The sequence below is a fragment of the Symphodus melops genome, assembly GCF_947650265.1.
Source record: "Symphodus melops genome assembly, chromosome: 13".
Classification (NCBI taxonomy): domain Eukaryota; kingdom Metazoa; phylum Chordata; class Actinopteri; order Labriformes; family Labridae; genus Symphodus; species Symphodus melops.
This window is the reverse complement of record NC_136703.1, coordinates 7089657-7102244: the sequence shown is the minus strand read 5'-3', so window position 1 is coordinate 7102244 and position 12588 is coordinate 7089657. Positions and strand designations below refer to the sequence as shown.

The 12588-nt window shown below is 40.4% G+C and overlaps 1 protein-coding gene across 1 annotated transcript in view; it reads right to left on the bottom strand.

The window, feature by feature from the left end:
• nphp4 (nephronophthisis 4) overlaps positions 1-12588 on the bottom strand; it is a 180980-nt gene that overhangs the window by 36273 nt on the left and 132119 nt on the right. The window contains 3 exon segments of the mRNA XM_079360057.1: positions 557-741; positions 6302-6436; positions 9395-9455. Of these exon segments, the coding sequence (XP_079216183.1) occupies positions 557-741; positions 6302-6436; positions 9395-9455 (381 nt within the window).

Here is a 12588-nt window from a genome sequence, read left to right as displayed (position 1 = left end):
TGGAAACAGATAAAACTTCTTAAATTGAGTGTCAAAATCAAATATGCAAAATTGCATGTGTCATTAATAGTAAATTAGCTTCATAAAACCTGTTTGAGCAAGGTGATGTTAGTTCACGCCGACTTGCCTGTTATAGCAGTGTGAAACAGCTCAAACACAGTTCTTCACAGGAGAAATTGTAAGGTGTAAAAATCTGAGACAGACATGCTCCACAGCCAAATCACTTTTAACATGTGCACCCATGGGTGAAAGAACAAGATGTGCCTTCAGGTAGAAGTACAATTAACACTTTCTCGTACAGTCACTAAAACGCAGAGGGTTGAAGGGCACATTGCTAAGAGCGCAGACTGTCTCGGAGAGGCTCCACACGTCTACAAAATTCCCTCATGTAATGTTTTTCGAGCCAGAATAAAAGCCGCTGCTCTGGTTTTGTTTTCCGTGTAAGATGTAAGGAAAAAAAAAAAAAAACACACAGAGACGGACTATTGTGTCCCCACTTTACAGAAAAACTTCTATTTTTGTCTCCCTATTGGCAATGTGCAAAGTTTGACCTCACCATGACCTTAGCTGCTTGAGCATCTCTCTTGCCCTCCCACTGATGCACAGCAGCCATGCATTTGAGCTTGCGAGTCTCACTGTCATGCTCTCCAGGCATGATGATGTCGGCTCTGATCCCACGTTCGTACAATGGCACGATATCCCCATCCATCTTCAGTCTGCGTTCTTGCGCAGCATTCCTCGCTGTGAAGAAACACAATCATGAATATATTTACTGAACAGAGTGGAATCTAATCTCTTTGCCATTTTGACCATATGTTCCAAAAAGCCTCCAAATGTCCAAGGGAGGGAGGCGCTGACAGATTAAAGTATTGTTGGAGTACGAGAAACAACAGCTTGTGCACAGACAACAGTCCAGTCAAACAACTGGCACTGCTACAACTGAGCCAAAGGCCTACTGTTGGAAACAGAAGCTCCTTCCCTAATTATGTTTCACCTCAATCCTCGGCATGAACTAACCATCCAGTTAAAATACCTGATTTGTCCTTTTGTCAATCAAAATGCATCATCATTTGGAATGTATATCATATGGAGGACCATTTTATTTCATTTTATAAAAACTGCATATCACCTCTTCAGTTAACACCCAAACTGCTTTCTACGCTACCTATCAAGACACATTGATGCAGGAATGCATTCAAACTGCACTGGCACCCAGTTGAGTAATGCACAGTGACCCAATTGCACTGTATATTGTGGGCCACCATGTTGAATTGGTAAATGGACTTGAGTTTGTATAGAGGTTTTCAAGTCTTTTGACAGATCAAACGCTTTAACGCTGCAGGATTAGTTTAGTTTAATTTATTAGTTTAGTTGTCAGGGCACTCTGACACATTCACAAAGATGGTAGAGGTTGCTGTGTGCTGAAACTTGGGGTTAAGTTTCTTTCCTAAGGACACATCGGACATCTGGCTGCAGGTTCTGGGGATTGAACCTCCAACTTCCTAGTTGAGAAATTTCCGACTATACCACTAACCCACAGCCATGTGAAAGCACAGTAACAAGGTTTGGAAAGTTTGTTCCTTGGGTCATTAAAGGGATACTTCACCCATTTGCATGAAGCTGTGTATCATTAGAAACATGGTAGTAGTGTTGAATGGTCGTGAATCCAGCCCTCATTTTGCCCTGAGCCAAGAAAAATACGTTTTTCTTTGCCTGGAAGTTTTCTTCATGTGATGCAATATGACGCTTTTTGCATGGGCTGGATTCACAACCATTCAACACTACTACCATGTTTCTAATGATACACAGCTTCATGTAAATGGATGAAGTATTCCTTTAAGTCATTAAAAGAGCTTTTCACTTTTTTTTAAAGGGTTTTTTATTGATAAATTAAGATTAAGACTAAATTGGCAAACCTTGATGTCCTGTTTAGGAAGTATATGTTTGGATCCTGAAGCGTTGGTAACTGGATCTGAGCAGTTGACTTGCTGCTTGTGTGGGATTTGAAAGAAATCGCTGTCCACAGGATCATGCTAATTTTCCAAGCCATCTAAAAAGTTTTGATGGAAGAATTTGCCTAATCCCTTCTTTGAACAACACTCACTTAAACAAACTGGAAATTCAAAGCTGCTCACGTTATAGGTATGTCATCTAAAAGAGCTTTAACTTGAGAGATGATGGAGTGTATTATTCAGCCAGATAACCCTGGACTGACTAAAAAAGTGGACGCAAATTTTAGTGAAAAGAGAGATGTACATAAATTAAGTGAGCGATAACATTGCTTTATTATTTGATGAACACAAAGAAGATTAGATAAAGAAACAGGATGACAGAAAAAGGGACACAAGACTTATGTATTTTAGCTTATTTTTAAGCTTTAAGGACAAAGATACAGCTTTATTATACTACTGCCATTTTTATCCACCAAAATCAATGGCTGCATATGAAACCTTGAAACTTGTCTAGAGCTGATTGGAAAGTGTATGCAGCAGCGTATAAAAATGGAAGAGTACCAAATGCAGACATTTGATATTTTGTCAAACTTGGAAAGTATCATATGTCTGGCTCAAAGTGTTTTTGTTACCAGTGCAGGTGTCTTTCCTATTTTGTCCAATCATCTTACACCCAGCCCCACTGTTGTTCAAATAGCAAATGCCATTAGCCCCCATGGGTGTCTTGAGCTCACCTTAAACCACCTGAGATCTGGTCAGAGGTCTGCACTCTGTTGCGCAGTATGTTCCTGCTATTTAGAGGCCATATTGCAAAGGCAAAGGCATACATAAATGAGTTCTTAATGGACTTCCACTTTGCCAGTTAGACACACAGTGAAGCACAGCAACTCTCCCATGGCTGAGTTCAATATTTTTTGGCATGTTTTGAAACATTTAAATTGAGTTTTTCATAGGCTTGGAGGGCGTGGAGACTGCCCATGTCTCATTCCCTGTCTGCTGTCATCTTTAAATTCCTTTCAACATGAGGCCCATCTGGTGATGTCAGAATATGAGGAAACGCTCTTAGATCCCTCAGTGAGAATCCTGCCTGAGCCTGACACGGCCAAAGACTCCATGTTAAATGTGTGTATTATGGAGTCGAATTCATCTTCTGTCTACACACACTAAAGAATATAGTCAAGGTTTCTGAGTTTATAAGTAAATAAACGTTTACAACACACCTTTATTTTATGTTCAACTCAAACAGACAATTAGTCAACAAATATCCTCTCCGATCAAATCAGTGTTTCCGAAGGTTTTAAACAAAAAATGAAGTTACACTTTTGTGCTTCATGTGGAAACATTAATTGCATCTCTCTAAAAAAGCTAATTGCGTCTGAGAGAAATATACAGCAGGTTAAACCAGTCATCACCGTACTGTATTGTACTGTATTTTGTGTTTAGGAACATAATGGTTTAAATTTCGTAAGATTACAGAGTTAAAGTTCACTCTTAAACAATTAATCAATTTCTTTTTCAAAAGAGCATCCTTTATGTCATCATACATAACGTTCCAGCTTTGCACACACAAGGCACTTACAGGGAAAGAGAGATGACACTGATTAGTTTAATTCATGTTATGCTCAAAACACCTTAAATAGCAATGTTACTGTGCGCCACATAATAAGTAAAACTATGTCAGTCACGCACCAAATCATTTTGTGCTACCAGTTATGGACAACAGGCTTTAAACTGGCAACATTAACAGTAAAAGTACTGACAGAAGTATGGATAAGGTGCTGAAACATTTATTGATACCATGTAACCCTTATATTAAAGGGATACTTCACCCATTTGCATGAAGCTGTGTATCATTAGAAACATGGTAGTAGTGTTGAGTGGTCGTGAGTCCAGCCCTCATTTTGCCCTGAGACGAGAAAAATATGTTTTTCTTTGCCTGGAAGTTTTTTTCATGTGATGAAGTATGACGCTTTTTGCATCACATGAAGAAAACTATCAAGCTTTCTCATCTCAGGGCAAAATGAGGGTTGGATTCACGACCATTCAACACTACTACCATGTTTCTAATGATACACAGCTTCATGTAAATGGGTGAAGTATCCCTTTAAGTTTCAATAAATGTCACAGAACCTACATGTAATGCAATTTAACAAAAAATTTAAAGCAAATTAAGGAACCTAATCCACTAAAATCTCGAAACATTTTCAAGGAGCATGACTGAGATAAAAGTGGGAAGCCGATATTACTAGAGATGTTTAGCTCGAAGCTAAACCATATATGAATTCCCCATGTGTTTCTATTTGGTTCTCCTTATTATGTTTTCAAACAGAGCAGTGGCTCCTAACAGAAGGTTGGGACCGAAAATCCTTAACAAAAAAAAAAAAAAAAGATAAATAAATAAATTAAATAGGATAAAAAAGATACATACAACAGCATATTTTTCCTATTAATGTAAAAATGTGAAAAAACAGCAACAATGTAGGTGCCTGTTAATCAACAATAAATGACTATAAAATAACATGATGTTCTTTAGGTTCTTGCGTTCTTATGTTCTTTAACCATCTCCAGGGAGAGCAGCAGTCTCCAGTCTGTGATGCCTATATTTTGGTGTCAGGCTGAAAAGTTTGGAAACCTCTAAAATAGAAAATGAATTGATAAAAAAAAGAAAAAAAGAGCTTTTCTCATTCCAATGTTCTGTTTGTATTTGTATGTGTGGTCGCAGTAGGGGGTCTGTTTGCTTGTGTTTTGTCAATTTGCATTTGTTTTCTTTTGGCTTCAGGGAGTTGAGCATTTTCGGCCAACATAATGAACCAATAATAGCAGAAAATAACCAATTCCAACTAACCAGAAGCTCAGGGGAAAAAAAACACAACCTAGAACTTTTAATTATCTACGTGATTGAACAAACACGATGCAAAGAGTAATAACTAATTAAGGGAACACAATCACCAAGTGAGATATTTATGTCCCTATCTTTTATTGGAATGTAATACGTAATAGTTTCCCCCCTCACACAAACGTCCCTCTATATTCCCTTCTCTCTTTGTTTCCCTCCCTAGTGTCACTCTTAATCCCTGGGCAATTTTTCTTAAGTCACCTTATCACAGAGGCATTGGGGCGACTGCCAATCACCTGACCAGATAGTGTCTAACTATACCACTTAGTTCAGAGTTACAGGCACACATGAGTGTGACTGAGTGCGCACACACACACACACACACACACACACACACACACACACACACACACACACACACACACACACACACACACACACACACACACACACACACACACACACACACACACACACACACACACACACACACACACACACACACACACACACACACACACACACACACACACAAACGCAGTGTCACTGGGCTTACTGTTGCGACTAGACTCAAGTGAAAGCAATTAAGTACAATGTATGTTTAAATGGTACGGGATGTTTGAGTGGTGGGAGGGACGGTTTCAGTATGTAAGACGGACAACAGAGGTAGAGGTTGTGGGGAGGAGGAGGAGGTGAGATAGGTAGGTAACAAAGCAAACAGCGTTTAGTTTGAACAGTAATGAGAGCAGTGAATAAATGATTACAAGAGTTTAGGGAAACCATTTAGATTGAACATAGTTTGTTGATGCTTATGTATGCATATTATTTTATCAGTCTGCTATGAGCAAATGTTTGAAGAATATAATTACTCAGCATCGCTAAGGTCTTTTCTAATAAGAGTGTGCCATACTTCTAGACCTGCCATATTTGTTATCATTACAAGCAATTATCTGCTCATTTTTAAACTCTCTCTAATGTGACGCTTATTCTTACTGTGTGCTGCTGTGCGTGTGTGTGTGTGTGTGTGTTTGAGTTGCGGTCCATGTTCTAAGGACAAATTCAGGAGTAAACACAAATTGACTGGTGACGGCTTCTCTAATTGAGGAAAAAATTGGTCTCCCCCAGTGTGTTGTTCCTCTGCTTGGACTGTGCCTGCATGCACGAACATGCACACAAACGCACGCACGTACAAATGCAAACAGCACTGTGGCTTGCCACCAGAGATGATTCTGCAAGCTCAATTAGGCTGAAAATTGAGTGGTTCAGTGATGCAGCCAACAGAAGGATGTGAAATGGATCTGGGTGGGTTGATTAAGTCAGGAGCACAAGTTCCCCACCCTAAGGAAAGACACTAATTATTCCATGACCTAGAACATACATGTGTTTGGACACTTGCTTCAAAAATGTGCTTTAAAAAAATCATGAAGCACGCAGCTATGGAAAGTGAAGTTAAATGATGTGTGGGTAAACAAACACAGACATGACTCAGCGGGCTGTGGATTTAAGTGCTTACCGTTGAGTTGGAGGAGGTTTCTAGAAGACAGGCTCCCCCCTCTGAAACCACCTGTGATCTCACGAGGTGTGATGATGTGTGAAGTGGTTGGCATGATGTCTGCTGGCTCCCTCTTACTGGGATCTACTGGGCACCCTGAAGAAGAGAAATATACTGTTTTATTTTTCCAAATATAGGGTCGAACAATGTTTTCTTGTGAAGCATTTACTGGTCTGCTTTAAAGTCATTCATATCGTCACCCATTCAATCAGAATATTGTTCTGGAAGTACAAGGTTTCATTGGTGGTGTACTTACCCTTATTTTGATTATGGTTAGAACTAGCTCATTGAGAACCAAAATCTGCACTGATTCAATCTTTTTTCAGTCTCTGAAATGACTTTCAGTTTCATTATTATTGGATCTTATCGAAACTTCACTCTATAAAGTTTCAAAGGCAGTAGAGTATGTTATGATGTAAGCTATTCAAGTAAAGCAAACAACATCAGGCATCTATTGAATGTTAAAAAATCCACATTGTCCTTTTCGAATAAAGACCGACTTGGCTTGATGACAGGGGGCGTCACTTGTCAGAGAGAGATACATCACATATGACTGAAATCTAAATGTATTTAATGTAAATTTAGGAAGTTAGTTTGCTAACAAGCCAAACATACAAGCTAGTGACAAAGCTCCCACAGGCACGTATTCATTACTTGGTCAGACATTACTTTGAATCAGGATTTTCTTAGTTATCTGTATGTTTTTAAATAATGCAGGATATGTACAGGAGATCAAAGTTGTGTAACTAGCAGAGGCTTGTATTCAGTGGTTTGCCACTCTTGAACTTTTATGCCAAATAAAGATCCAAAGCCAGATTTGGCTAGTTATATATATTTATATATCTGTTTCAGGCAAAATATCTCTTTGAAGTCACATGAGAAACGATACATTTTCTTTGTAGACAGCGCCAAAGTGGAAACAGTCCAGGTTAAACCCTGGATTAGAAAACTTGAGACATGATCAATACATGCATACGAGCCTGCAGCGGTTAATTAGTGGCCTGAAATTGCCAGAGAGGTCTGGACACAGAAAGCTTGCCACGCGGTGAGTGTCATGCTGATTGATGGTGAGTGTTGGCCTCTCCCAACGTTTGGCGTCAGAGATGCAACGAGAGACAATTACACATGAAGAGAAATAAAAAACCGACCAGCAACCAGCCACCAACATAACCAGAGATGGAGACTGACCACATCATTACGGGGCTTTGGATATTTGGATTGTTTTGCACACTATAAGTCATGTCATTACAGAGGGTTTATTTCATTGTATAGAAGGCTTAGCTGACAGTTTGGGGTTATTCTGCAGAGCCTGCTGCTCCACAACCAGACTGCCTTCTGTTTTCCGCTTTATTTGTCTCCCAGTCTGTTCCTAAATGGCAAAATCATCATTTTCCCTCTCTTTTTAAAGGCAAGTGGATAAGTAAACACTCCAGGGTATGCTTGTACACAGACAGTGAATGATGGTCGATATTAGGTTTTCTTCGAACATTAATTCTCCCTGCGCAGAGCCCCTAAGGATAGAAGCTCTGGGAGAGACTTGCTTATGCTTCTGAACAATGCTTCATACACAAAATGCCTGGTAATGAAAGTGTGACGGATAATTGCTCACAGAGTCACAGCCACAACCGCAGCCTGCAGCCACGTACCATTTTCACAGAGGCACTTGCATATACCACAGGGCAAAAGGATTGTTTTGTTCTTTAGTTTACAGTCAGATTGAGGCCGACACTCTTGTTACAATTTAAAACAGTTGACTGAATAATTAAAACGAAAGTTTACAGCTCTTTAAATGATGATGCACTTTGACACAATGTTTTCCATGACTCTTTCTGGTTACTAAGCTTTGGAACATCACAAAATCCCTGACTAAAGTGCTAAATTGTAAGTGTTTGAAATTTGAGAGATTTCTGAGAGGCTCTGGGATACCTCACTTGGGATGCTTTTATTTGAAAAATGGCAAGAGCAGCAATTTAGTGGCTTTAGCACCCAGAACTGACACCTCAGTGAGCTCGTAAGAGTTTGAGAAGGGGAGGCTAAAGCACCCTCCAAATCTTTTAGAGCCGAAGTCTCTCATAAACAAACTGATAATGGGTGGCAGCTAAATGAGTAATGGGAGGCTGATGTTGCCATGCAAACACACACAGACAGCGCCGTTTTGCAGATTAATGGGTGAGGTGTCTGCCGTCCCAACGCATTCCTCGTATCATCCATCACCCTTCTCTGGCTGCACAACTCAGGCGTATGTATTTGTTTGAGTAATATTTCCAAATTATTACCGCAAAGACAATACTTCTACTGTTGCATAAACGTCTCTAATCAATATGAGAGCCACTGAGATCTCAATGCCGAAGTCTCATTATGGACCTTTCAGACAGATTTCTTTTTGTGCAGAGAAATGCTCTCATGATGAATATACGCTTACACAATAAGGCTGCGAGCACAAGATAAGCTTGAACACCCAGGACTGCTAGCCCACAATAAAACAAATGGAATGATGATGAACCCGATTGTGACCCCGTGATTTAATCATTTCCTCATTTTAATTAATCAGCTATCACTAGGGCCATCATTAGCGTCTTCAGATAATACGTACAGTATTGCTAATCCAGGTTGACGTGGATGTCTTTGCTCTCTGTAACATTATCCCTCCCTAACTGCTGAATCACACTGGCATGTTGTTAAGACAAAGCTGATGATCCTCGTCACTGAAATGAAAGCTGCTACTCCTGGTTTGTGTTGCAGGGGAGCAAGCCGAGCACAGCCTCTGCTGCTCGCTGTTGTCTGTGCGGAGAAGAGTAATTGTGGACAAAGTGCCAGGGGGGCTGAACTCTATCAAATTTATTGACTGCCTCTCTCTGTTGCATGACAATAACACCACTCGGCAGTACCCCCACCTGCCCGCCTTCTTTGCTCTGCTGGCAGTTTCTTGAGGTTAAGGCCACAACAAACCACTGATTTACTGGCCCCAAGAACAAATGAGAGCAAGCACCAGGGGGTTTTCAAAGCAGTCTGCAATATTCGATTTCTTCTGACTCCCTGTTCCAGGCCACTGACCTTTCAGAATAAGCAGATTCACACTCACCTCAGGGCTAAAAGCAAGGTTGATAAAGTCGAGCTTTAATGCGCCAATACGCAAGACATTTTAATGAGTGGGACATACTGTATGTGCATCCCTCGGGGAGGTCACCGAGCTAAACTAATTGTTAGGTAAATTTCACTGATATTTTCTTCCACTTGCGGCAGCTTTGAGCAGGATTCCTTTTACTGTACAGCAGTCAGTCTCTCCAGGGCTTATCAGGCTGCTGCAGATGAGGAGCACTGCGAGGTTTGGAGAACGTTCTAATCTGTCGTCTCTGAGCTGGGGCAGATACATGCGTTGTGCTTGTGAGTGAGAGAGCGTGCATGTGTGTGAACGGAGCAAAAGAAAGTGAGAGTGAGGGGAAAAAAAGATACAGACACAGCTCAGTCAGCAAAACTATTTATATCAATAGACGATTCCCTTCTGACACATATGGGCCTTTTTAGCAGTTGGCAAACATAAAAAAGATGAAGTTTGAGATAGGAAATTAAAAGCTCAGGGTTTAAAATGTTGGCATTCCTTTTTACGGTTTAAGTCCAAATCCCACTCAGCTTAAAATTTACGTGAAATGTGAGGTGTGTCTGTGAGTTCAAGAGGACTCGATTAGAAAAGAATGAAGGGGGCACCATGTTGTCAAATCTCACATTGCTGAAAGAACACGTAACAATTTAAGTAAAAAAACAAAAAAAAACAAAAAACAAGGCCACCAGACAAAACAACTACTCATTCCATGCTTGGTCTGGGTATATCTGACCCATGGACAATAATTCCCCCAATACTGGCGTTCCTCTGCTTCATGCAACATTGTTTGTTTTTTTAGAGCATTGTTTTGGTTTTCTGGAGTGCTGAAAGGATCCGTCCCTGAGAACAAAGCTTGCAGCATAATGAAGAGCTAAAGCTGTTAAAGAGGCAAACACTTTAGGAGAACAAAAACTTGAGCTTCACAGACGGTGAAACTGTTATGTGCCCAAAAAGCAGTATTAAGTATGAATGTACTGTCTTTTAAGCACTGCAGAGATGGTTAGTATAGCTGTATAGCTTGGAGCTCACAATTCGGGTTGAAAAACTATTTGACTATTTTGTTTAAACATTTTCTTTCCTTTGAGAAAGAAGACAGGGCTTCTTCTAAATAGACATGGATCTTATTTGTTTTGTTGCACAACTTAGTCTAGCATTTATTTCTTGTTCTTTTTTTTTGTTAGGAAATGAATGAACTCAAGCATACCAAGAGTAAGTGAAGCCACATGCATTTCTTAAAGACCTACAGCGGCAGAATCAAAGGGAGCTGTGTCGGTCCAACAAAAGAGAGATAAAAGGAGGAGACTACTCCCTCCACTTTCGGATCTATTTCAGAGATCTGTATCAGAATTGTCAGGACACAGTGAGAGGACAGGACCAGCCTTCAAATGCTGAACTTGTGAGTCGTTTTTAGTGGGTCAAACATCTTGCTTGAATGTCTCTTTGTTTACTACTGAGTGTTCATATGGATTTATCCGATGAAATCAATGAGGCTTTGTTGATTCCCACAGTTTCGTTGGACGAGCAGGCGGTCGTCATGGTTTTATCCTCTCCTCATCTGCTCCTACAGGTTTCTGTGTGGGTGTGCTGTGTTTTCTTCCTCAAGACCAAATAGCAGCAAATCCAAAAGCCCCCTTGTGTTCCAGCCACACATTTACAACACTCAATTATTCTGATTAAGCCCCTTTCTTGGTCCTTTACCATACCATTAATAAAAGCTGCCTCACAGATTGATTAAAAAGGCCTGACAGCGTATGTAGCCCTGCCATTTATTGAATTACTTGTCAATCCCACCTTGAGGTGATTAAAGAGGAAATAATTCTGTTTCACTCCTCTTCATCCTGCAAAGACAGTCTGCCACTCAGTTTTTCCAAGACAGCATTATTCGGATGAAATCCCAATGAGGAATAGTGTATACATAATGAAAAGCACGCCTTAGTACGTGGAAAAAAAGTGAAATCGAAGAGAGAGCAGCACGTTGTCAGTGCTGCATATTTAATGACAGTGAGGGGATGACCCATCTCCATGATTGCAGAACCTATTTACAAGGTGTTCCTTATACATTTTATTCAATATCATATTGGTGAGTATTTACCGACAATGATGATTTAATGATCTGTAAATGTAAATGAAGCCTTAAAACAACATGTGATCATGCAGGACGTCTTGATATTGTAGGTCAAGTAGCATAGAGAGAAAAGAAATAAAGGAGCTATTTGGAATGAGGGAAGAGGAAATTTAAAAGGCGCCGGTCAATTAGGATTAATGTCCCTCATTAAAAAGTGTTTTTTTTATACAACAATGCTTTGCTAAATTCAACGAGCACATAAATTAAATAACAAGACACTGCTTTGCTTCTTTACCTAATTTTGTCAGACTGCCAACATTCTTCATTCTCCCTCACTGTCTGTGTCATGGACCCTTTTTCCAAGAAACCACCCGGAACCTCTCAAGTTGAAATCCGGGAGCTGCATCTGCACAGTGTCAACGCAGAAATACAGCCTGCCTTTCAACTCGGATGCTGTGCATCTTTGTGTCCATCCACTGGGGATTTAGGAGTACTAGAATTTTTTCAATCCATAGAAAATCCATGTAATCCTTCTATTGAATGTGAACATCACAAAAAAAAAAAAAATGTGAGTCACAAACTCCTGGCATGATTTTGTTGATTTACTTGATTTACTTTACCTGTCCACCTCTCAAATCTGCCAGCCCGCCTCATCACACAACCTGTCCACGCTCTGCTACACCTATCTGTCCGTTTGTCTGCGTGAGCACATGCCTTTTTGGCATGTGTGACAATTTGACGGGCACACATGAATGCATGGGCTTGTACGCGTTTCACTCCATATGTCTCGTCGCCTAAAATTTCTGTCAAACATCTTACAGAAAATCCATCTGTCGTGCTGTGGGTGTGTTTTCCCCTGAGGCAATAATGACCCAGCTTCACATCCTTTTAGCACCCACCAAATTAAAGCGCTGATATTATTGCAGCTTAATGAAAGATGCAGAAAAAGAAAAGGGGAAACACAGAGGATGCGAGAAGAAGACAAACAGCCAGATAGCTGGTGGAGAGAGAGAGAGAGAGAGAGGAGAGAGAGAGAGAGAGAGAGAGAGAGAGAGAGAGAGAGAGAGGGGGGGGGGGGGGGAG